The following is a 26,502-nucleotide window of genomic DNA, read 5'->3' as shown; positions in this document are numbered from 1 at the left end:
CCATCCCTCTTCCAGCAGAGATGGAATCACTGAAGCATCTAATTTACTTACCGACTTTCTTGGGGTATTTTTGTCAAGGTACTTCATTCAGGCAGCTGATTCCTCTAACTGAACAGTATTGTTGTGTGCTCTTGGAGTATATCTTTACCCATTCTTTTTTTTTCAGTGCAGGTTTACTTACAAGGATCCGAGATGGAGACAAAAGTGGAGAAACCACGTTGTTGTTGTTGTTGTTATATCTAGGAACGTCATTGTCAAACTCTCTTCATTGTAAATTCTGCCATGGGGTACGTGCAGGAGTGTATTAGAGATATTCTGATACAAAAGGCCAGCCGGAAATGTTGATACTGGCGGCGTTTGGCAGCGTCGGATTAACCGGACTCCCTCTAATGCTCATGAAGTCTCGCCTGCTCACACACAAGCATGCATCTGTGCTTGCATAGCCCATCTGCTGACTGCGTTATGCAACGACTCCACGTGCCTTGGGCTCAGGCTGTTCTTCCCCACAAAAAGCTCATCATGACACGACTGGACAGAGTTGTCACCGCTCTGGCTGTGCCCTGGAGTTCTGCATTGTTCAGCTCAACCATGAATAACCTTTACTGTTGCCGTCGAAAGTGCAGACTTTGAAGTGGGGCACGGAGACTTACATATTGAAAGTACAACCCTTGTGAGCTTTTGATGAAAAGTTGGTCTGATTGTGTTTAGAGGTGCAACATTCTGACCGCTTGTGTTAGTTGAGGCATTTGACAAAAAAAAAAAAAGAACTGCTTGTTTTTGCCGTCCTTGTTTTACCCAAAATCTAATCCTTCTAATTTAAATCAGGTTTTCAGTGGGAACATTCATATTCGATTTTTCAGCACGAAATCCTGCATGAAAGTCAGTTCAATTTAAGATTTTTCAACGTCTTTGAATAATGCGTCACACATGAATGTGTCATCTGAGACTGAATGCAATAAGCATTAAAGAAAGTGTGCCCATTTGCATCACACACAACCTCACACCGGTCGTTTCCCAATATTCTGAGAAGGAGGTGGATATCTTTCGAAGATGGACTGTGCGTTTTTCAGTCTGTGAAAACACTTCAAATGGGTTTCAAGATTTTGTTGCTAATGACAGGAAAATTATAATTTACAGCGTTTATTTTTTCCAAATATGCACAACATTTACAAAAAAACTTTCTCAGTTGTTATCTAATAGCTTTTCAAAGAAATTGATTTTGATGGCAAAGTATTTTATGTCTGCTATATGAGTCCATATAATTGCAATTGCTGAGGGAGTTTTCACCTTAGAAAAAAAAAAAGATGGCAAGATTAATATACAGACAGGGAAGTGACCTTCGGGCTAAGATATGGAGCACATGTAATTGCTTAAACATTTGATTATTCTAATAATGAGGTGTAGAAGTGTCATAAATGTTGCTTTCCTTTTGTAAACTGTGCACAGGAGGAGCAGTTGTACACCTGGGCATCTGTGGGACTCCCAGTGTCTTCCCACTTGTGGGAGCAGTATGGGAGAGGCTTGAGATCCCCTTTGCACCGCTCATCGTCCAAGCCATCCGGTGCACTGCACTTTCAGGTCAGTTACATTGCCCCCGTTCCTTGGACAATGTTAAGTCTCTGACTGTCAAAACATAGTTGAGGGCAAACTGAGAGGTTTTCTTCTGTATCTTTTTTTCTTTTTACACAATTTTACAACATTAGTAAAAGAATCATCACCTCCTTTGCCAAGATGAGGTGACTTCTTTTCAGTTGGCATTTACAGTCTTGCAAAAGTACGCCTCAAACGTGTTCGCCATTTGAAAAAGTTGACATGGTAAAAAGTAATTGTATACTGCTCAAAAAAAATAAAGGGAACATTTCACTTTAATTTTGTGTGTGGCTCCAAATCCAGGCTCCCATTGGTTAATAAATTTGATTTCCATTGATGATTTTTGTGTGATTTTGTTGTCAGCACATTCAACTTTGTACAGAACAAAGTATTCAATGAGAATATTTCATTCATTCAGATCTAGGATGTGTTGAGTGTTATTTTTTTGAGCAGTGTACATTATATTGCCAAAAGTATTTACTCACCCATCCATGTAATTAAATGCAGAGTCCAATCACTTCAGTGGCCACAAAGTGTTTAAAATCCAGCACCTCATCACCTACACTGATTCTGCAAGCAACTGTACACAATGGGTCACTTTCAGAAACTCCCAGGATTCCACCATGGTACTATTACACGATGTCACTGGTTCAAAACTTCCTCCAAACTTCATGTGGCCTTCAGATAAGCTCCAGAGCATGGTGTGAAAAGTTTCATATAATGGTTTATGGCGGAGCATAAACTCATGTCTTCTCTAGAGGGCAAATTCTGCCTCTCTGGCTGCCAATCCAGTCGAGGAGTTTGGCGATGACTTCTCGCCTGGCTGCATGTTGTCGGGCGTAAAAAGTTTGGTGAAGCACAGGTTATGATGTGAAGCTGATTTTCAGGAATACTTTTAATGCTTCAGCAAACCGAGACACTTTAGACAATTTTATGTTGTTAACTTTGAGGTAGTTCAGGGACAGACTGAACATCAACCAGTGTACATGACAAGAGCCATAAATACCTTATGAGTGACCTTTACTGGCCTGACCCTGAGTCCTGAGCTCGTAAAGAGCATATTTGAGATTAAATAGAACGGACAACGCAAGCCAGGTATTCTCATCCAAAGTTACTGTCTGACCTCAGTAAATCTGTTTCTGAAAGACATGAACACTCTCTTAATTTTTTTAGAAAGCTTCTAGAAGAGCAGGAGCTATTATAGCTGCAAAGGATGGAGAAACATAGTAATCCCTTCAGATTAATATGATGGGTAATCCCTATGGATTAATTCATATGAAGGCTGACAAGCCGATGCTTTTGCAATATAGCGTATTTTATCTGGGTTTTGTGTGATGGATCAAAGCAAAGTAGTGAATAATTGGAAATTTTATTTAAGGGTGCAAGAATTAATCTGGTCAGCACAAATGCACGTCATGCCAGACAGGACAGGAAATTACTATGAGACTTGAGTAGTATAGGAATTGTTCTTGGTCAGTTAAAAACAACCATGCGATTATGGACTATACAGTGAAAATGTTCACGTTTTATGATGGCTTCACATGCAACATTAAATGATCTGTTTGATGTTGTTCCCAATATTCAGGAATGCACTCGACTTGATGTTCTTTTTTTTGACCTACTCAGATTTCTGGTTCGTCTGCAATATCTTGATGGCTTACCCTGTAAAAATGGTTTTGTCCACCAGAGGTCAGGCTTGTTTAGAGAAATGATCCAAGACGACGTCCACGATTTCAAGAACAGTAAAATAAAAGTCGAGGCAACTAATTGAGCCACGACTCCCGGTCTCTCGGGTCACATCGGTATAGTTTTTAAAATTTAATGCCGTGTTTTTCAGAATAAAAACCACAACTGTGGGTCTACCAAGTGAAGGCTCTTCAGATGTTCAGGAATATCCGTAAATACATTAACAGATGCTCAATTGTGCTAGATTGGAGCATTTTTCACAATTATTTCTATATGCAAAATGTGTAACTAACAAGAAGTAGTGGTTAAATTCATGACTATGAAAGGATTCGGAAGCGAACGCAACAGTAATGTGCAAAAAATGGGGATCCAAAGTGGCAAATAGACCTTAAGCCAGAAAAAATAACACGGAAATCTCACAGACTAACACTTTATTTGTTTTTATTATTATTTGGGATCTTTGTACCAACTTAAAATTTGTATTTGTTTCAATTTCTCCCCTGCCCCTCCTTTTTTTTTCTTTTTTGCTGTTCATTGACAGACAGAATCCAGCAGGTTGAAGTCAGGCCAGTCATCTTCAGAGGATGAAAACTGCCTCATCCCTCAGCTGGAGAAGAAAATTGAGGAGCTGCAGAGTAAGATCGCTGTCCTGCATCGGGCCTCCTTGGCGAAGAGCGGCGAGGACAGTGTGGAAGTTCTGGGAAACGCACAACCCAAGGCTTCGCAGAAAAGTGCAGAAAGACTGGAGGCATCTGTTCAAACTTCACCTGTGGATGAGGGGTTTAAATTTGATGTATCTCGAAATGGAGGAATTGGCCCCAAGTCCTTTTCAGTCAAATCTTCCAGCCTCAAGTCTACAGAAAGCTTTGTGTGCACCTGCAAAGAGAGGCAGCAAAACGGCAACGCCCAAAGTCCTCCATCTCCCCCTCTTTCTGCTGCCCCTCCAACCTCAAGAGACTTGCCCCCTCCTCCTCCTCCACCTCCACCTCCTCTAGCTCCCATACCTGGTTTTGGACCTTGTCCACCACCCCCTCCTCCACCCCCACCTCCTCCACCAGGCTTTGGCCCTCCACCGCCACCTCCTCTGCCTGGAATAGGACCACCACCTCCTCCACCGGGAATGGGACCTCCACCACCACCTCCTCCACCGGGAATGGGACCTCCACCACCACCACCACCTCCTCCACCGGGAATGGGACCCCTTCCTCCACCACCACCTCCTCCACTGGGAATGGGAACCCCTCCTCCAGGCTGCATCCCTCCACCTCCAGGTCCCATTTCTTCCCTGGCGGTTCAGGAAGCGACCCCTGCCAAAGCCGTGATAGAGCCCCCCAAGCCAATGAAGCCGCTCTACTGGACCCGCATCCAGCTGCACGCTAAAAAGTACGGGGCAGATATGGATCATTTGCACACAGACATTTTAACAGTAGAGATTTTTGAGAGGAAACATGTCCACTTAAGATAAAGATCAGCCACATGTTGTGATGGTAATGGAGATGCTAACCTTGTGGAAAATGAAAGCAATGCAATCCAGGCGTTGTGGTTAGGGCAGGATTGAGTCTAACCAGGTTTTCTTCCCTTATTAGGGCTTGAAAAAATGTAGCTGAATGAACGGCTGCTAAAAATAAATCTCTCAATTTCTGCTGCAAGTGAGAAACTCGATTCTAAGTTTGTTGACTGATGGGCTACACGAGTGTATTACGAGGATTTGTAGTTTCCAAAAGATGACAAATAAGTACTTAGAAAACAGCTTCGGTATACTTTTTCAACCACGGAATGACATATTAAACTTCTCTTGTTTTAAAAGTAAATAGTTAATCTGTCATCCTGCCTCCAGAATCCCCGGACCTGTGGTGTGGGAAAAAATCGAGGAGCCAACAATTGACTTCGGAGAATTTGTGGATCTGTTCTCCAAAAGTGCTGTTAAGGAGAAGAAGAAACCAATTTCAGACACAATCAGCAAATCAAAGACCAAACAGGTACATGTCCTCCTGACTGTTGGGCATAGTCCTCTCTCTCTCTTTATTCTGATTTTGTTACTTTTTTTTTTTTTCCCCTCTGGCCTTCTTTGGAGCTTTCCCAATCTTCACTTTCCATCCATGCCTCGTTTCTTTCCATTTCTCCTCACTGTCGCTCCCAGAGTCACTTTGAGTGGCAGGAGGAACTGCTGCAGCCAGACAGTTATTATGTGGTGTGAGCTCTGGCTCCCAACCGACTCCCTTGTGACCATCCAGTGGCACCGAGCCAAAGACTCGCGTGCGGTGAGGAAACCTCACAGCCACGATGACTGCTGAGAGAGAGCGGGAAGGGAAATTAGTGAGGGAGAGCAAGAGAAGCTTGGGAGTTGTATTTCATGGTGTGGTTCCTCCCATTGTGCTTTCTGTATGAATTGGTTTAATAGTCGAGACTGTTTCTCTCCCCAATACACTTTACGCCACTCCATCAATTTCCAAGTCAAACATTTGATCTACAGTTTAAAAGCTGCGCTTGTCGTCATCCTTAAATTGATGTGCTGTTGGTCAAATTTATGCGTCTAAATCACAAATGATGTTGCACAGGGGAACTACGTTTTACCCATCTAATTGACACTCTAGGGGATACTTTATGCTTATGGCAGAGATGAAATGTTAGTCTTAAGGCATAAACATTTTTGGGAAATCTTTTAGTTTATGAGACGTTGAACCGAACCATAAAATTAACATAAAACTTTCCAGAAACGCGCCAAGTTTAAAGTTTATGAAAGTTTTGCTCAAACACACGGAGCTTACCTTTAAGTAAACTGCCCTGGGTAACACTTTATTTGAAGGGGGTTGAATAAGATTGTCATGACACTGTCATAAACATGTCATAACACATGTCATGAACATGAATAAGCCTTCATGAATATTTATGACTGTTGTCATGAATGTCATTCGGTAAATTATGACACTTTTAATACAAAGTTGACATTATTCAAAATGTCTTTGTTATGACAACTTGACATTAACCAAGAAATCATTACTGATATAAATTTTTTATAAAATAATTACTGATTTCACTTTAAAAATTAGGTAACTTTATGTTATTAAAGGTAAAGTTTAAACAGTAATGATGTTATGTCATGTTTATGACAGTGTCATGACAGTCTTATTCACCCTCCTTCAAATAAAGTGTTACCCTGCCCTGTAGTTCAATAAAAACGAAGTGTTCTGCACATTTCTGAGTGAAAAATAATGCCTGTTTAAAACAATCATTTTAGTATAAGACTTAATGAATTAAAGCAAAAATAACTCAACTTTCAACTGCGCAACTAAGCTAGGTTCAATTGTTGCTGACGTAAACTGGTGTGTTTGTATTCTTCACCTACACCATATATTAAGTTTCAGAATGGTGACGATGGGTTTTAGCAAACTGTTTTCAAGTTTTTTTATTATTCTTATTAATTTAGGGTTTAACTAAATATAATTTAAGAACTGTTTGTAATAAATTTTACTGAATTAGAAACATTTCAAGGCCTAAAAGTGAGATATTTAGGTTCAAGATGTTCGTTCTGAACTTGGATGGATGGATGGATGGATAAAAACTTTATTAATCCCTTTAAGATTTTCCCTCAGGGAAATTATAAAATATAGATATACAATGCATTGTAGAGTGTGTGTCTTTCAGATAATCTAGTTTCTTCCATTTTTCTAAAAGTTGTGTAATTTCTTTTCTAAACTTATTGTACTTGTACATGTTCAACTTTTCAGTTAGCTTTTTTCCGACGTGTTTGTTTAGAGCTATACAGGATTTATGACAACCCATACTGGCAGACGTTACAATAATTGAATAAACGATTTCTTTCAGAGGAAAACTAAAAGGACAAACAAGCAACTCCGTGGAGAATATTAAACCATTGCATCTGATGAATCTTTCAGGCACCGCTTAAGAAAGGCATAAAACCATCTTCTGCCTTGTATCAAGCTGAATGTTATGAAGAATAAATCATTGCTGGGAGCGTTGATGGAATTTTTGATTTTTAAGAGGAATGATGGTCAATAAAAGTGTTTTGTTATGAGTTAAAGTTGTTTATGCGTTTGCAGCAGTGCCTGACAAAACCCTGTGTGCTGGAAAACGAACACATTAGAAACTGTTTGGAGTTGATGAAGAGGTGAACTGAGGTGAATGCAAGATGATCCCAAAAGAACTCATGTTGGAGCCTGAACTCATCAGATTTTGTTGGAAAAACATAAAACATTGTATCTCTTTTCCTTTTAAAACAAAAACAAGCAAACAAAATTTGAATAATTAAAAATCCAACACAGTAAAGTTATTGGTTGTAGCTTTACAATTTGTGAAAAAGTGGAAATGGTGTGAATACTTCTGTTGGATTACATAGAATAAATTGGCCTATTAAAAAGAGATGCCCAGTCAGTATCGCATCAGTCCATGCCCATCAAAGCTGTGGTTATTTCCAGGGAAACAGACATTTGGGGCCTGGTGATACAACTTCCTGTATGTTTACGAGGTCTGTGGTCTGTGTGATCTGGTTTCAGTGAAAGGGTTCTGTCTGGATCGCAGTAAGCTTCGGGTTTTCCGTCTTGTTCATTCTCTTCAATCCCATCCACGTTTTTGCTTACTAAGGAACACTGTGGCTTAAGATTTGTCCGGTGTGTGTTATTAATTCACATTCATTACATATTCATAGCTACAAACAATAATGATGTTAGTGTTGGGTGACGCCCAAGTGAACGGTTAACTTTAGGCGGTGTTTAAGATGCCCGTTCCTTGTCTCTCTGGGGTTTTGACTCATTTAATGTAATTTTGATTGACTTTATTTCTGTTTAGAAAATTGTTTACTTGTTGTAGACTCGCATGATTCCTGAGCCAAAATTTCACAAGACTTTTTATTTTTTTTTATTTTATTTATTTTTTTTTTTTTAGGTGTAATCACTTCTGGAAGCTTAATTCATAAAATCCTGCTAATTTTTTTTTCCTCTTGGCAACAAATCTGTTGTAATGTGTTTTTATCAATATTTGCAGTGTACATTCTTGCTCCCACAAAGAAACACACTGTAATGGTCTTGAGTCCTAAAACAAATGCTTTGCTTTTTGTTTACATGTTTTTTCTGACCTATCCTGACCTTTCTGCTGCTGTGCCTGTGTTCATTTCGTAGGTGGTGAAATTGTTAAGCAACAAGCGTTCACAAGCTGTCGGGATTCTGATGTCCAGTATTCACCTGGATATGAAGGACATCCAGAATGGTAAGTCGTAAGTCTTTTTTTTTTCCTGAATCTGGATTTTGAGTTTCTGCCAAATAACTGCAGTACTTTATGAGAAACAAAGTGACACTGTGATACTTTTATTTGGCTCAAATGCGGTTAAAAAAATATATATATATATATATATATATATATATATATATATATATATATATTAAACCTCATAATGTACTGACTGTAGGATTTATTTAGTACAAGACAGAAATGTGGTGCATTTATTTGGGAAAGATGGAAGTCGTGTGATATTTTCTGAAAATTCACAAAAATTGTGATTTTCATTCATTCCTCTGCATTTCCAATGTTGGTCTTTCTGTATATAGTTATTCCTGGTTTCTATACTGCTTTCTAAGTGTGATCTATTTTTTTTATAACCATACCAATGCTAAACACTTCAGCTCCATAAATTCAATCCTACTGTATAAATAAAAGCTGTGAATAAGTGAGCACAGATTTTAAGTTGAAATCCTAAGATTATCATGATTAATCATCATGACAGCAGGTACAATCAACCTAAAGAAACAAGATGGCTACTTAGGCTTTACAATCTCATTATAATCCACTGATACTTCCCCAACAAAAGCAGTCTTATTATCCTGACAAGACTTTAGAGAGTCTAACTCAGTAAAACCTTCAGCTGTCAAATGAAAAAAATGATTGCTCTGTTGGTTTCTATTTTTGTTACAACATATTCCTACAGATTGTTTCATCATTTCAAGAAAGCTGTAATCTGTGGCTAATCCATAGTACTTAAAGTTTTCAGTAATTGCTGTCTCCGGACGGAAAAATCCAACCGTGACATTTAGGTTGTATATTAACGTGACTTTTTTTCTTCTTTTTTTTTTTTTCCTAATGGAAACATGGGGTCGTAGCTGGCTCCAGTAGGTACCATAATCTCAGTTACTAATATCAAGGCATTCCAAAGATTTAAAAGGTTACAGTTTCAGAACCGGTCCACTGGTTCAGAGTGACTGGAGGCTTCTCTAGTACAACGCCTGGCTCAACTCCCCTGCGCGTTGTATGCAATAAATGTGAGCTGGCTAAAAGGAGGTTTCGACACTTATTTCCTTTTTTGCACTACAGATAAATTTGAGTCATCAGCCGCTGATGTTCAATATAGGGATTTGTGGCATCACAAATCACACTCATGTTTGATAGAAAATTAATAATGCAATACAAGAAATACTTTATCATGAAAAGCATTGAAGACAAGCTAACAATAATTCTGGAAAAAATCTTTTTAGATTTTTTATTTTTTTTTGCACGCTCAAGTATAAAACAAATGTATCTTGGAATTTGTTGAGAGAGTACTCGGATTGTGTAAAGTCTCCCCTCTCGCTTTGGAACGTCATCAAACTAAAAGTCACTTGAGTTATTCAGCCTTTTGTTCGCCTCCTCCTCTCTGGTTTTGCTTGCTCTCATTTTTTTGTAATCTCATCGCATTTAACACCCACATCATGTTTTTCTGCGGCTCTCCGGCTCTCTGAGGTTGTCACCATCTTGTCTAGGCGGCTTTGTAGAGGTGAAGTCATCCTAGAGACGTTGATGGGAACCGACAGTCTTCCTGTTTTAGTTACCCTCTGATTGCGCTCCAGTCTTCGCTCATCCGTGTGTCTAAACACTCTTCGTTCTCCCTTTTTTTTTTTTTTCTTATCCTAACATTTATTACGGTTTAAAACCTGCAGCATCTTTAGCTATTACACACGTAAATGTTAAGATTCCAGCTTTAATGTATTTGACGCATCCATTTTGGGTCAGAGTAGGAGGGCAGGAGAGGGCCACTGTCATTAACGCTGCCATTTATCTCCTATGTTAGGACAGTTTTGAAATGCTCTATAATTAGCACTAATTGGAAACTTCAGTTTATCACAGACTGAGAACATAGTGTGTGTCTTTGGCGGTTTTGGTGGAGTAATTCTCAGTATCTTTTGCTTCATTCCCAGAATGTTTGGATTCTAACATTTATTCAAATTAGAAAAGTATTCTGACATACTACAGACATTAGAGATCCTATTTATCTGAAATTATTTTATGTCCCTATGCGTCAGATTGTTTAGAGAGGCAAAAGAGTCACTCATGAAAGCATTGTAATGCTCCAAATCGGGGTTGTGAATCAGTTTAATTTCCTTTTGAATTCCACAACAGTGACAGTGACTACCAAAGCTGTCATTTGGATGGTTTAACTTGAAGAAAAACAAGTTATGAATCATTAAACTTTTGTTGTTGGTTTAGAGCAGCCCAGCCGCTCAGTGGGGAATCAACACTTTTCCCCTTACTTTCCTCACAGCTGTTGTTGGTTGTTCTCAGACTTGGCTGACACACTATATGTTTCATAGGACACTTCCGTGCAGTGCCTGCTTCCTGTGAGGCTTTAGAGCAGCAGTTTTTTTTTTTTTTTTCTTTTTCTTCTCCCAACAAGACTGTGGTTGACGGCGCCGCCGTGCTGGGGTCACACGCAGCAGTCGAGGATACGTGTGGACAGATGGGTCCAAGTTTTTATTTATTTTTCTTTTTTTTTGCGTGATTGGATTTTCCACGTCACAGCGATGACACAACTTTCACCTGCTTCTTTTAAAATAACTACCGTAGTTCCAAATCAAAGTACCCACACAGACACTGGCAAGGATGGTAATGAGAACCAAATGGTAAACGTAACAGAATAGGATGTTTTGTAGTCACTTCTGAGGAATGAAACATGTCCAAAAGAACGCAGGGAAGGAGCTGATCAGAAATATGCAGATTTTTGTCCAAAGGGAAGGCCGGACTTCAACAGAGGCAAAGCAGGCCCTCAAGTAGTCAGTGGTGATTGAATTAATTTAGATTTTTCAAACACTTTGAGTTTCAAAAACGACGTATGAGCTCACATCCATTTAAGTGGATTTTTTTTATTTATTTTTTTTTAGCTTTATATCATGTTAGAATTATTCCCTCATCAAAACGCATACACAGGGTGTTGCATTGATTCTTTCACGTGTTTGAGAAATAGTTGATCTCCGATTAAGGAGGTGTTTAAACTCTTACTCATACAATGCAACGCCTGTTTACCCAAAGCTACTCCTTGGAGCGAAGGATCCTGCCGAGCTCTCACCCCACAGAGCACCCATTCCTCCTGCCTTCCTCCAAAACTCCTCCAAACTAGTGGCAGCAGCAGTTAGCGTCTGCTGAGCTTATCATATGAACTACTTCCCCATCCAACACTTCTAAGAACGGAGTGTTGGACAGTGAATGGAAACAGCATCACGGAGGAGGATTGTTGTGATGATGTGATGGAAAGAGACTGAGGTCAATTTCAAGGTGTCAAATTTACCTTTAAGCTTTATGTCCCCTCCTCCCCCATGTCTTAGTTTTTCTAATTAATCTTTTTTTTTTCCTTCATCTATTTTGAAACTGCTCTCAAAGCCTCATAACATTTCCCTCCATCATGTTCACTCTTTCCTCCGAGAGCCTGACACTCGAATCTCCATCAGATTTCCAACAGGTCAAAACAATGTGAATAACTTCAACACCTTCTGTATGATGAACTTGCACATCTAGGTGTTGACTGCTTCACTTGGCGATTGTGTGTACGGCAACACCTCAGCCTCGACACCACAGATCTCCCGGCTCTGTTTGTCTTTAAACATTTACTTTCAAAGGATTAATGCTTGCGGGCGCCAGGTCCTCGCGCCGAGACAAAAAGGCGACACGAGGAATTCAAACACAGAACTTCAAACACAGATCTTTGTGTCTTTGACAGATTTCTAAGTCCTACGTATGTACAGCATGTGGCTTTTCACATGCTATCCCGATGAGAACCGATAACTTTACTTACTCTCAGCGCATGGCATGTGATATGGGGTAATTTTACCCTTGTTCTCTGCTACCTTTAGGCCTTGGGAAGCAGGAATTTTAGATCTGAGAAGGCGTTCAGTCTTGTTTTGTGGTTTATGTCAAACAAACGGTTTTAATCTGTTGCTTATGAAAGAGGGGCTCTGTTTGTGCTGCTGTGATTTCTGACTTACTAATTGTGTTCTTTAAAGGTAAAGAAATGTCAAGACATGCCTCGGTGTTAGTATTAACACTAACCATGTCACCCTTGTGTTCTGTCCACAGCTGTCCTAAATATGGACAACACCGTTGTTGATCTGGAGACTCTGCAAGCACTTTATGAAAATGTGAGTGAGCTTCATTATCACCCGCCGTCCAGGTATAGCAAATATAAATTCTTCAAATTAGCTTATTTAAAGGGATATCTGTAGTCTTAGCAAGAATTAGGAGTAGACATAAATTGCTTTCAGAAAGAACAACGCAGCACTAAGTGCCAGCATGTTAAAGTCTAGATTAATTTTAGATTACCTTACAATGAAAGGAAGAAAGAAATGGATAAATTGTTCCAATGTTTTCTCTGGTAACACTATAACCCTAAGAAAAGATGGGCAAAGTAGATAAGTCTGTTTTGTTCCCTAGTCTTGATGTGACCTGGCCAGATGACTGAAAATGTTCACTGAAACATGAAGCCGTTATTTTGAAACTGATCCACTCTGGGATCCGTTTTCAAAAATAATTGTTTCTGACCTCCCAGAATGTCGGATCGGTGTGGACTTGCAACCTAAAGAACAAAATATCTTGCCGGACACATTTCGTCCTGTCTCCATGGGGACGGGGCCAAAGTCAAAATGCCCAGGTCCAAGTAAAGTCACAAGCCAATGTTGGTAATGTCGGAGTCCATTCTGAAGTCATGGTATTTTATTTTTTGCCTCACTACATTTGACTCCAGTCACTGCCGTGGCTTTGAAGATCTTGACAATTTTGACGCTTTGAATGCCAAAGTGGTTTCTCTTAGAAAAAACTGGAAATGTTCATTGACAAGATGAATTTCTAGGGTTTTCTGCCCTACCTACACTTTTAAAAGAAGAGGACAGGATTGATGATGACAACTAGAATGTGGGAAATAAAACGCACTTTAACATATTTGCTATCTACTGTATAATAAAATGAGATTTCCATTGTCAGAGATGCCCCATCTCTGAACAAATGTCCCTTAGTGGAGCTCTTACTCAACTTGAAAGGGGCGAACAAAGGAAGTGTGTATTAGACAGAAAAACAAACAGGCAAACCACAAGTCGTACTGGTATGTGAGCTGTTTGGCTAGACTGCCACTCATGTGTTGGTCTGTCTTGGAAGAAAATCAGTGCTTTTACGTAGCAAACATGTTTGTTTTTTGTTTTGTTTTTTTGTAGACGTTGAATGAAAATGACTCGGCTTTTGTAATAATAAAAGAGAAGGTTTTGTGTCACAGCAAAGAGTAAGTAAGATTTAAAAACCTGGAAATCTTTGCCAAGCATGATGGGCGCTCTGGATTGTATGACATTAGCAGTGAATCTCTGAGCTGTCATCAGTACATCTTAATATATCTTCATATTAGGAATGAAGGCTCTCTTTTATATAGAGTAAATCCATATTCATCAATCTCCTCTGCCCAGATGAAACGGTTCAGGACCCCTTTAAAGTCAGGTCAGTAAATTATGGAACATGAAAATGAGCATATTTTCCACATGTCAATGGAAAGCATGTTTAAGATGCTGTGAAATTCCTGCGAAGGGATTTTTTGGCACCACTACACAGAAGAGGCCTGGACCTTTGGCCGCCAGAGGCATATTAATAATGCTGATCATGGGAATGAGACTGTGGCTTGAGACGAGCTGTAGTCATGAACCAATGTGTCATAACTTAGGATCAAAAGTCTTCCAACCTCTCCGTTCACCCTGAGACTTCAAGCCCCCTTCTCTCTCTCCTTTCCCCCTGTATGGCCTGAGGCTGTGTTATTGAGTCGAGGAGCCAAATTGTTTCTCTTTTGTATTGCAAGACTCCATCCTGTCTGTGGGTCTCCAGCCCCCTAAACCACAGTTGGCAGCACAGTCAGCCTGTCTTGAGGAATGCGAGGGGCTCCTAATGGTTACACCCTCACTCGCTGAGCTAGGAGCTAGATCACAAGCTACTCTCCCTCACTCCTTTTTCTTTCCTCTCATTCTCACAAACATGCTCACAAACAAACAAGTCGAACCGCACAGTTGTGTATACACTGCACTCGCAGATAGAGACGCACGGAGGCAGGGCAGAGTCTGCCAACCACAGATTATAGACGGCGGGGTTGTCTGAACAAGGCCACCGCCGTTCAGAAAAGGTCAATGACGGCGGAACGCTAATCTCGCTCCTCTTATATCAGTGCGGGTTAGGAGGACTTTTTTAAGCTTAAGCCAGCGAAATGTCATCGAGGTCATGACGAGGCCTCAATGTCCCAGAATCCGATTAAGAAATGCTACAAATGATCATGTTTATAAACATGGCATGCAGAGATGCTTGAATACAGCATCAGAAATTCAGATATATTTAAATATGTCAGGTCTACATATGTGTAGACCTGACATATATCATATATATATATATATATATATATATATATATATATATATATATGTCCATATTGTTTTCAAATTATACATCTATTCTTTTTTTTACCTTTTGTATCTGTTGATTAGAACAAGAGTGGCTAATTTTTACATCTTAAATGTCATATCGGTTCATCTCTCGGATGGTTTAAAAATGTACTTTAATTACATATTCCTGCATAATTATCTGCCTTAGCTAATGAAAAAATATTTTAATCTATAAAAGAATTGGTCTGGTGTTTTCTATGATTTTACCTTATTTATTTGGATGTTAAGGTGGTGATGCTGTTCCCTAGTGAATTATTTGCCGCTTTGAAAAAGCATTTTACAAGTTTTACATTTTACAAGTTTAGACATTGTTTCTGACATCTGAAGTCAAACCTGATCTGTTCTCAGCTGTGCTGTTAATCCTTTTTGAGAAGCAAAAACACCTCTTGGGTGTTCGGTCGTAACCCTAGCAAGTACTTTCTTTTTTATTTTGATTCTTCGGTCCTTTGTATCTTTATTCTGCATTTGTTGATACCCAACTCATGGAAATTGTCTGACGGCCGGAAGAATCCATAATCCTGTAGTGTTCGAGTTAAACATTCAGGAGCTGGAGCCACGGGTAAAGCTTTGTCTGAATGAAGTTACAGTCAGAAATCACTCAACATAGGCTTTTTTTTGGAAAAGCTTGAGCTTTAAAACGACATAAATGTTTATAAGTGTGTGATTATCATAAAATATATAAAGAAGATATTAGTTAAACTGCAAACCAGGTACTTCAAAAATGGGACCTGCAACATACAAACACAAACTGTTACAGATCTCGTCATACCAGAAGTTACTAATATAATCAACCTACCAGGCACATCGCCAAGAATAATGAGCAAAAAATAAATACTTTAGAAATTAAGCTTCAGAATAAAGTCTATATTCACATTTTTGTTGAGTGCAGAGCTGCTGAATCTGAACTGCAAACTGTTGAGAGGGAGGTAAAAACAAAAAGAAACTTCAGAACGTGGATATATTTTAAATAAAGCAAGGTTGTAATAAACAGCAGAATAAAATTGATCTTTTGAAGAGTTAATTTTTCCGAGCACCTGGTGCCATTATTGAATTCAAATGATGCAATTTCTGACCAGGGGCTTACTCATAAATTTCATAAACCTCAATGTTGAAAGTTGAGTGACTTAAACAGTGATTCTACTCTGACTGGATCTGTTTAGCCTTGCACCAGAAACCTAGTTAATGAATACCACTTGGCTACCGCTAGGATTCTAGCATTAAAATATCATCCTACTTGAGTTTGCATTGGATATTCCACATGGGACTGTATTTCTCATGCTAACAACCGCTCCAACATGCCCTAGCAATTCAAGGATCACACGCTAATGCCTACTTGTCCCCAATTACACCAAACACTGCCGGGCTCCGCCGCTGCCCTTTGAAAAGGATCTGCTTTGCGTTAAATATATTTACACTTGAAAACATCTCGAAGAGCCTGCCCTTACCGACACAAGGCAGCGGTGTGTAGAATACTAATCGGGCTTTCAGTTCGTTTGATGCTGGTGTTTGATGTTTTCCAAGGATCCATGCCGGGGCCAAACTCCAGAGAAGGGGGGGGGAAATGGAGAAAGACAGGAGGGACGATTGGAAAAACCAAAGTGCTGAGACTCGGACCGGTTGGTCGATCAACGTCAGGAGACAGTGTTTACGTTTTCTTCCTGATGATGGTTTTAGTGTTTTACCTATCTCCTTCAAAAACATTAACATCCATTGTCTTTCCTCCTTGTGAAATGACGGTGCATTTCTGGCTGCTTTTATAAAACCACCTTGAATAAAACTGCGGTCCGGTGCCTGGCAGCAGGATAATGGTCAGGAATGTAATCAAGCAGAAGGCAACTATGGCATTTGTGAAACTTGTAAAGTAAATCTAAAAAAAAAAAAAAAAAATTATAGTTGAGATTTAGTTTGTTCATATCAAAAGAAAGAAACTAGAAGGTGAGCCTGTAGGGGAATAAAACTGAATGGATTTGATGGATTTTGAGCAGATTTGTGGTAGGCTTGTAATAAAATCCTTAAATCTTTAAAGAAAATTGAATTTTCTTCAGATCATCATCTAGAGAACATTTAAAATCCCTTCAGCTTTCTAAAGGTCTCTGGACATTTGCAACTTATTAATTTACCTTCAGTTTTGCTTTTCAAAAGCTGCGTCTGAATTCTGCTGTCATGGTTTAATTTCTTTTCTGATTATAACTTAATTTTGTTGAACGTCATTTAGGATTATGGTAAAGAAAGCATCACATTTCGCTCATTTTCATGGTGTACATTTTTCATTTCACCTTGCACTTTTCCTTGACAGAGGGCTCAGAATGATGAGATTGAGTCGATTAAGAAACACATGAAATCCAGTCAAGACAAGGATGACGCAAAGCCACTGGACAAGCCAGAACAGTAGGAATAAAAATATCAGGAATCAAATTCAGCACATAAATTGTAATGTTAATTTAACTAATTTTGTCCCGTCTCCAGATTTCTGTTCCAGTTGTCACAAATTCCCAATTTCTCCCAGCGGGTGTTCTGCATCCTGTTCCAATCAACCTTTCACGAGTGCATCACGTCAATTCTGCGTAAAATCGAAATCCTGCAAAGAGTGTGTAAGGTGAATTGTTGGCCTTTTTCTTTATTTATTTTAACCTGTCATTCACGAGAGGACCCAAATCTGGGTCCTCTCGTGAATGACAACCTGTGAAAAACAGGTTAATACATTGAGCATTAAACATTTTTCACACCTGTTGAATTTTTTCCAATTTTGTCTTGTTACAACCACAAACTTTGATTTATTTGTTTTTAGCATGGTGACAAACCAATCCAAAGAAGTGCACAATTGTGAAGTCAAAGGGAAATATTGCATGGTTCATGGTAAACAAAAATCTACAGGCATACATTTCTACTCAGACCCCATAATTCTGGGACCCTTAAATAAAATCTGAAATAGTTAGGTAATCTTAAATAAAATAAAATCTTATCTAGGTAAATGTCCTCAGTAGTCACCCCTTATAAGAAATAGTTTGCCTGCATGTAATAACTACAACTGCTTGGTGAAGGCATCAGAGGGTTTTTTTTTTGTTTGTTTGTTTTTTTATTTTGCAGATATGTCAGGAATTAAGCTTTATTATGAAACAATATCCCAAACTTATGATGGCCAGAAATGGAAAGAGACTAACTCTAACCCAAGACTTGGAGGTTCACAGGATGACAGACTGGGAAGAGGGAACATTAATCTTACGAACTCAGGATCAGCAGGGATCCACAATTCAGGGGAGGTAGATAAAATTTTACTTGCATGGAAACAATGTGTCAGTGGAAAACCTAACTCTGCACATGACCCTGAACACACCATGGTGCAGAGTTAGGGCACACTGACCTGAATGTTTAGGATGTTTCCCTGCTGCAACACACCCCATTCAGATGATCACAAGTCGGCAAAAGCCTGTTAATCAGCCATCAATTGAAATCATGTGTGCTGAAGCAGGGAAATGCCTAAAACATGCATGGCAGTGTGCCTTGAGGAACCAGGGTTGAATAACACTGACCTACATCATGCTGTAGGGGGCAGTAAAGCTGGTGAAAAGAGATAGATGAAAGCTAAATACGGGTAAATCCAGGAAGAAAGTCTGTTGTACCTCATTCCCAAAGGTCACCAGTGGTCAGTCAGTGCATTTGGGTGCGCTATTTTATATTCTGGCATAAGGAGAGCGTTTGCACTGTAAATTGGACTCTCACAGGGCAGGCGGAGTTAAACCCAAAACACCGAACAGGGTCTCGAGCAGTTTTCTGTCCCCCAATCATTGGACTGTGTTATGGGATGCCAGTAGCTCTGCCTTAACCATGCCATTGTCCTGTGGACCTACAACTGAAGGAGCCCCAGGAATGGTGTGGTGTGGGTCGGTTCCATGGCCTACAGCAGACAAAATGGCATCCTGAATCACACTGACCAGTTTCATATCACTCAGTGGAAATGAGGCATCAATGACTTTAAAGATGTGGACATGAAGCAGCGTTCATGTCGATCACTGCCAGAAGGACAATGATCAAAGCATAGTAATACTGCTCTAAGGTAGAGACAGACAACAAAAATGGCTAAAATTGCAGCACATAAACATAAGCACTGACTCAGGAGAGGATATACGAATGCATGTCACAGTTTTCAAATTATTTCTGGAAAAACAATTGAACATCAGTCATCAAGTTTCTTCACAGAAGAACAACGCTGTACTTTGCATCTGAAAAAGTTTATATTTTGTAATTTATATGTAAAGCACATAAATTATAAAAGCTTCGTGTCTTCTGCTTTACTGCAGACTCTCCAAAGCAGTGAGGCTGTGCTGCAGGTGCTTGGCCTTGTGTTAGCGTTTGGCAACTTCATGAACGGAGGGAATCGGTCTCGGGGACAGGCTGATGGCTTCACCTTGGACATCCTGCCAAAACTGAAGGATGTCAAAAGCTGTGTGAGTGTGTGTTGGTGTGTTATTGGTCTAAAGGTAAATTTAGATGCATACATTTGAATGACCAAATCTTAAATTTTCCACCTCCATCCCCTTGTGTCCCGAGTTTAACATTAGAAGCTATTGTCTTATTTTATTTCAAAATCATTATCACATTTTCAGTTGTAATTTTTTGGATATGAAAGAATCTCGCAGGCCCCATATTCAATAGCCATTAAGAATTTAGACTCCAAGTCTGTCTGTTTACAACTCGAAGTCAGTATCACAACATACTCAGTGTGTCCTTAAAAATCCCATAAAAGGAAAGGGTGCCGTGCGTGTATGTAGTGGTGGAACGAGCAAGTACTGAAACTTTCCACTAACTCTGAGTTATGATGACTAGTCAGGCACAATTGTGTTTTGTTGCATTGCTCTTCCATTGTCTTGATTTATTACCAGCTTCTCAGATCGCTCTTCGTTTTTCTGTCAGCACAAATTAAAACATGCTGCTTCAAATTAATAAATAAAAGATGTTGGTTTATTTATTTTAATGTTTTTCTTTCTTGTCCTTTTTTTTAGGATAACTCCACAAGTCTTTTGTCTTACATTGTTGCTTACTATTTGAAGCACTTTGATGAGGTATGTTTTGGTTCCTGTTTATTTGAATCACTCCCGTGTTTTAGTCTGATTTGCTTAGAAATCCTTCCAGAGCTCTTTTCATTTCCTCTCTTGCCAGAGGATACCATGGCTTATCCTTTATCAAATTATTTATTTTCCCTTTTCTCATTTGCAGCAGAGACAAATCTCTCTTTTTGTTATTCTCATACGACTTTTTTTTTTTTTTTTTTTTTTTCTGCCTTCCCCTCTTCATCTCTGGCTTATGTTCTGCTTTCTTCTGGCTTCATTCAAATCTTCAGTTGGCTCTCTGGCACCACTTCCAAAGAAGTGTTAGCATAAATAATTTGCTGCTCCAGATGAAATGAACTCAGTAACTCAGCCTGCCAAAAACAACCTGCGTGACATAGCTGTAGCTCTTGTAATGGCCTTTTAGAAACTCAGATGGTGAGAAATGACACGTAGTTTCTGCATTAAGGATGATGTTCAATATTTATAACACTTTCTGTCTATTTTTTTTTTTCTAAAACATTTAAACTGTTGACAAGTCTGTGTCTGTCTCTGACGGCATTTATTTAAATCTTGCCTTTGCGTGTTTGGGATGGAGAGGCCCTCCCCTCCTTGAGGAAGATTGACTGTGACACAGTGGTGTGTTTTGCATCATATCTATTTTTTTTTTCAGGCCTGTATGTGTGTTGTCATTTATCAGGATGCTGGCAGAGAGACGTGCCTCTACCCTCTGCCTGAGCCCCAGGACCTTTTTCAAGCCTCCCAAATGAAGTTTGAGGATTTTGAAAGAGATCTGCGCAAGCTGAAGAAAGATTTAAATGGTACTGCCGCTAACCTACATTACACTTTTTTTCTTTTTTTTTTTTGACGTATCCATCAATTTTAAAGTGTAAATTTGGTGAAAGTTTACAAAGTTGCAAACTTTGGGTGTTGCTAAGCAATCAAATTATGTTGCTATTGCATTGGCAATTTGATTTATCACCTCGTAAATCTTTTTTTTTTTTAAATCATCTGAGACGCATTTTAAAATTGTTTTTTGCAAAATGTATCGTAATTTTCCAAACTTAACCAGCTATGGTTACGCACGGACTGAAGAGGCAGATCAACAGAGAGATAGCATCTGTTTGTCGTACAGACGAGGTAACCAGAACCACATGCGACTCTTCAGATAAACCTCTGTCAGACCTGGCATGCCATTACCGTCTCACTGAAGTCCAAGTTCAGAATATATGAAGTTTGCAGTTGTGGCCAGGGAATTTGCTCTACCTGTCCACCCTCTTTCATCAACTGCACTAGCAAAGCTGAATGTGGCTGTGACGAGAAAAGGACTGTTCATCACTCTTTCAAAGACTGACTCATATTTTCTTTTATTAGATGATCTTTAGCCATTTGTTTGCCAACCACCCACCGTTTTGGCAATAGAGGCATGTAAATCAGTTTGTTTAAAATCTGAAAGGCGTAATACAAGAGGAGTGGAAGTGTATGTCATTCAAAATAGTTAACCAACAAATTCTCCACAGTAAAACCAAAAAAAACAAAAAAACAAAGACGTACCAACCCTGCAGACCTAAAGTACCTACCAAACAAATGCTGATAATCTACTAATATGTTGAAACTGTCCAAGATCATTTTTTGGAAACTATTATTATTGCTACTACGTACCAATAGGAATATTTATCATGAGGAAGATAAAACCTGATCGGAGGAATGATCCGATCAGGTTTTTTGCTGCCGATTCTGATACCGATCATCCATGAGGCCGAAAGCAAAGATCATAAATCTGTAACAGGGCTTAGCTTAGGACCTTTGCAAGGTTTCAGAAACCCAATGACGGCTCGCTCTGTCTTTTGTCTATTTGTTGTTGGTTTAAAACCCAACGTCGTTCTTCTGAACATCCAACTTCACTATGAATGCTGACGCTGGTGTTTCAGCAGTTTGCCAAAGGAAATTGAGAAACAAAACAATCAATATAGTTGATGTTTCAAAGTTAGGTGCAGTGTTTTTTTTTTTCATATTAAAAATGCATTACAGTTCCATCAAGATGTTTTGCATTTAACAGGTTAATGCATTTTTTTTATTTTATTTTTTTCAGAATGAGAGATATATTGAACATGTTTTAATTATAATCATATGTTTACCCTGGAACATCATTTTCTTGTCATTTTCCTACAATAAGCTGACAAAAGAACCAAAAAAATTACATTTAAATAGTAATCTTACTGTATTTCACTTACAAATGTCTACATATCTCCTAAATCAAAGCTATGACGTCGGAGGTTTAAGAGAAACTTTAGATATACATAAATATTTATGGTGTTTAGGTAAAAGAGAATGAATGGCTTATGCTTTATGTGACACTGATGTGTGGAAAGCATGTTCTTCACTTTATTTTAAGACAAATTCCAAATGAAAAACACTTTCCAAGACCTTAACAGTTTGCAGGTGACGGAAATTAGCTGCTTTTATGTCTACATGGATGAGTTTGTGCAGCCTGATCAACAATTCCCCAAACAGTCCTTTTTCATCATTACTCTTTATGCAACTTTGCTGTTAAATCAATTATTTTTCAGAGCAGTTTCTCCAAATATGGATTTTCCTCTGCCATAATGCTCCACTGACGCGTTAAACTAGCAGCAGTGATCACTGCTGCTAGTGAAGTGTCACATCCCGGTGAAGTGTCTGATGTTGAAAAGTGTAAAGGAATTGCAGAAAAAACAAAAATGCTTTTAAGTATTTTTCATTAATTACATTTATGAATGTATCAGGAAAGAAACGGTACACAGTACAGTATTGATTTCTGTTTCAGACAACAGTAATACATGTGTCAGGAAAACATTACACAGTGAAGTGAACATGACTTCACAGACAATACACGACAATGTAGCAAAAACCTTTTTGAGCATCAAATTCCTTTTTTTCCCCAATTAAATATTTGAATTTGTACTTGGCCAACATTCCTTGTCTAAACATTCATGCAAGGTAAGATGGCTGAAATGATATGAACAATTCCTGCATGGATTCATAGGTAGGAGAAGAGCACAATTGTTTTCCAGTTTGTCTCATCCATTGACGACAACGTGGCAGATTCTAAAAATATGTAAAAAAAAATATTTTCTGCAACAGTGAAATACTGCAGCTTTCAAGATATAAACCATTTATGTTGCAATAAGAAAATGTCTTGTTTAGAAAGATAAGGGTTTTTTTTTTTTGGCATCTCTCTTTATGCTACCGTCGCCAACCTTCAGAACAGCAGCATTGCCTTCAGCCCTGATTGTTTCTCTGGATGTGCTTGGGCCGCAGGATAGCTCCCGGGACAATAACTGAGCAGAGGCCCCAGCTGCTGCCTCCGCTTGGAGCGACAGACTCTGTCAAATAGTGACTTTATTCACAAGAAACTCAACTGTAAGAACATATAATAACTTGAACCATAGACATGATTGTGGCTTGAACGTCTTCGCATGCAGACGCTAGCTTAGCGTTGCTCCCTCGCATAGTTCACTTGCTTGTATCGATAGCTCCACAAATAAACAGATTAAGGTTAATGGCTAATCAACTTCTCATTACATTACATGTATCACTTACTGCTCCGATGTTACTAGAAGCCATGGTAAGGTCCAAATGCCTGATATTCACAAATAGCACGATTTCATTACTTTTTCTCTTCTTCAGTTTTTAACTGCAGTCAGTCGCGAGTTTTTTGACTAGCTTACTGTGATTGGCTTATACGTAAGTCTCGTCCCACGTGGGGGAGCGTCCTTATGATTGGCTGAAACAGGGAAGCTGTCTGATTGGTTGCTGATAATTACCTGTTTGAAGAAAAAAAAAAAACAATTTGTGGATTAAGACGTCAGAGGAGTCTCAAAATTTTAGCTGTTTTAGCTCCATAGCAGTGTCTGTAGATGGAGCTCCGCTAAGGGCGGGGTGCTCAAATCCAGTCCTTGAGAACTACCACCCTGCAACTTTTAGGTACATCTCTTATCCAGCACACCTGAATCAAATGAACAACTCGATACCAGGTCTCCAATGAGCTGAATTACTTCTGGTGTGGGAATTTGACTCAGAGCAGGAATATGCATCCAAAGTTGCAGGACGGACTTGGGCCCCCATGCTCTAAGGACGAATGCTGATCATGCAAAAGCACATCAATTCATGCTATACCTGCATACTTCTGCATTAGCTAGCAAAATCAGATGAGTGCTGTAACAGACATTGACATTAAATGTAGTTTTCATTGGGGGTGGGGGGTTGATCATTATAAATAGCTCTGGAAGGACTTTAGGACATTCACAAATAATCCAGTATAGAGAGAGCACTGTTCCTTTTTGGCTGATTTACCACATGGACTATAAATTTCCCAATCCCAGCTTCCCCGTTCACTTAACTCATGGCCTCTTGAGTGCAGAGCTGAGTTTGAGTACCTGTTATGGTTGCAGATGGAGCGTGACAACGTCTTTCTCCGTGGGTTCAGGCCTACCTAGTTTCTAAAGGTTTCCTAGTAGTCATTATGATTTTACAGCCACTTATTTACTTATTCAGCAGAGGTGTATTGAAGAAAACTCGGCTTGGCTCAGGAATGACAAGAATTTGCAGTTGCCTTACAAGTGTTGGATGGGATGTTGTTTCTCTAGAATAACTCTTTCCTTCTCATTGCAACCACGTCTTGTTGTTTCAGCATGCTTGGGTGAAACTGAAAAAGTTTGCAAGGTTTCCTCTGAAGAGAACCTGCAACCCTTCAAGGAAAAAATGGAGGACTTTCTAACACAAGGTGAGTCTATTTTGACATCACTTGACAATTGCTAAAGAAAATCTTAAAAAAAACAACAAAAACACCTTAATTCAAAGTTCGATTTGCACCATGTTTTATCCATTATTGACCAAAAACAATAGGGCATAGACATTGCACTGAAATGGTTGCACTGCAGGGATTTTTTTTTCTATTGTAAGCAGAAAGGACTATGTGACAAGGACAAACAAACAAGAACTCAATCAGCCTTCAAAAAAGGGCTGCACGGACAGAGAAGAATGCTTTTTAGTAAACAGTTCTCTGGCCAGATGAGTTGTTTGAACTGAAAGATGTGGCATTCATTTGGCAAAGGGACAATGTATTCAACCTCAAAAACTATTCATTTTGATGCAGATGTCGAGGTTTTAAGGGTGTAAAGAAAACATGGAGACCTTTCCAGATAAAACCTGGGTGTGGGTCACGTTAAACCTTCAGAAAAAGTTTGGTTTTCACAGCAGCATACCGGCAAAAGAAAGAATGCTTTCAACCTTAAACACTTTGTGTTTTTTTTTCCCTAAAAAATAAAAAAATCCTGAAACCATTTGGTTCCTTTGGGGGTAAATCAGAGTTTGGGTACAGATTGTTACAATGTATCAGTAATTATAAACTGTTATTTTACACGTTTTGATCAAACATACATTATGACCAAATAATGAGGTCTTAAGCTTGTCAATCTTTCACTGTCAAGTAAAACAAGAGATATATTGGGAAATAAGTGAAAATCTTGACTTCAAGGTTGATCCATTAGAAACAGGAATAACTGGGAAGCATAAGCAAAGAAGAGACTGTATGTGATATGTATTTTATTCTCCATGTCCACTAGTTGGGATCAAAATTCATCCAAGGAATGGAGTTGATGCTGGTTTGAATAAAGACATGTCAGAATATGCAGTGTGTCCCAGTTTGCTGTGTGTAGGGATTGCAGACAGATCGGGATGCCCAAACAGAGATGATCTAACATTGAGACAGCTCACATTGTATAGGACATCAAGCTTCTGCCTCTAACATCTTAGGACAGGACTGCGTTTGCAGAAAAAGTGGCGGTGGCAATGCACCATAGCTTGGCTGAAGAAAACAGTTTGAATTAAAAATTGCTTCAAATCAATTTCAAATTTCATTTAGTTTTCTGGTTGGTAAAAATGCTCAGTCTGTTTTTGAATATTTTTGTTGCTGACGTAGATCTCCAGGGTTCTTCATTGTTGTCAAATATTTGCCTATTTTAGGAATGTTTCAATATAATTTTTCTAAAGATTTTGATTGACTGTTCTGTTTTGACTAAAAACACTGAGCTGAGTATTAATAAACTTATAACAGGGCTCGGGTCTAATCTTTACAGTGAAACACTTTTTTGTAAGTTTTTTTTTTCTTTTTTTAGTTCTATATTGGAGAAGACTGTTCTTTGCTGTCAGTGTAATTTCAAACATGTTTTTATTTGTAACAATATTCAACTTTGCTATCATCAATACATTAATAAAAGCCTCTGTGCAAAATGGGGTTAAAACATGAACAGCTCCCTGAGGTTTTTTTTATTTATTTTTTTCATCTCCATTTCTCTCATAAACCCAAAATCTTGTTTCATCTCGCACCATGGATGAACTGCTACACGTCTCTAATCTGTCCCACAGTGCTGACATTCCACCCAAAGGTCAACTAGTAACATGACTTTGGCATAGGATAAAAAGCT

At 38.9% G+C, this 26,502-nt stretch overlaps 1 protein-coding gene across 1 annotated transcript in view; it reads left to right on the top strand.

Moving 5' to 3' along the window:
- Positions 1-26,502, top strand: part of LOC103133603 (formin-2-like) — a 38,720-nt gene that overhangs the window by 5,096 nt on the left and 7,122 nt on the right. The window contains exons 3-13 of the mRNA XM_007545414.2: positions 1,447-1,578; positions 3,818-4,659; positions 5,114-5,255; positions 8,412-8,499; positions 12,607-12,668; positions 17,287-17,378; positions 17,457-17,586; positions 19,289-19,435; positions 19,991-20,050; positions 20,736-20,856; positions 24,708-24,800. Coding sequence (XP_007545476.1) covers positions 1,447-1,578; positions 3,818-4,659; positions 5,114-5,255; positions 8,412-8,499; positions 12,607-12,668; positions 17,287-17,378; positions 17,457-17,586; positions 19,289-19,435; positions 19,991-20,050; positions 20,736-20,856; positions 24,708-24,800 — 1,909 coding nt within the window. The remainder of the gene's footprint in view (positions 1-1,446; positions 1,579-3,817; positions 4,660-5,113; positions 5,256-8,411; positions 8,500-12,606; positions 12,669-17,286; positions 17,379-17,456; positions 17,587-19,288; positions 19,436-19,990; positions 20,051-20,735; positions 20,857-24,707; positions 24,801-26,502) is intronic.

Source organism: Poecilia formosa, unplaced genomic scaffold (assembly GCF_000485575.1).
Source record: "Poecilia formosa unplaced genomic scaffold, Poecilia_formosa-5.1.2 Scaffold12, whole genome shotgun sequence".
NCBI lineage: Eukaryota > Metazoa > Chordata > Actinopteri > Cyprinodontiformes > Poeciliidae > Poecilia > Poecilia formosa.
The sequence above is the reverse complement of the archived record's forward strand: the minus strand, read 5'-3'. Positions and strand labels throughout refer to the sequence as shown.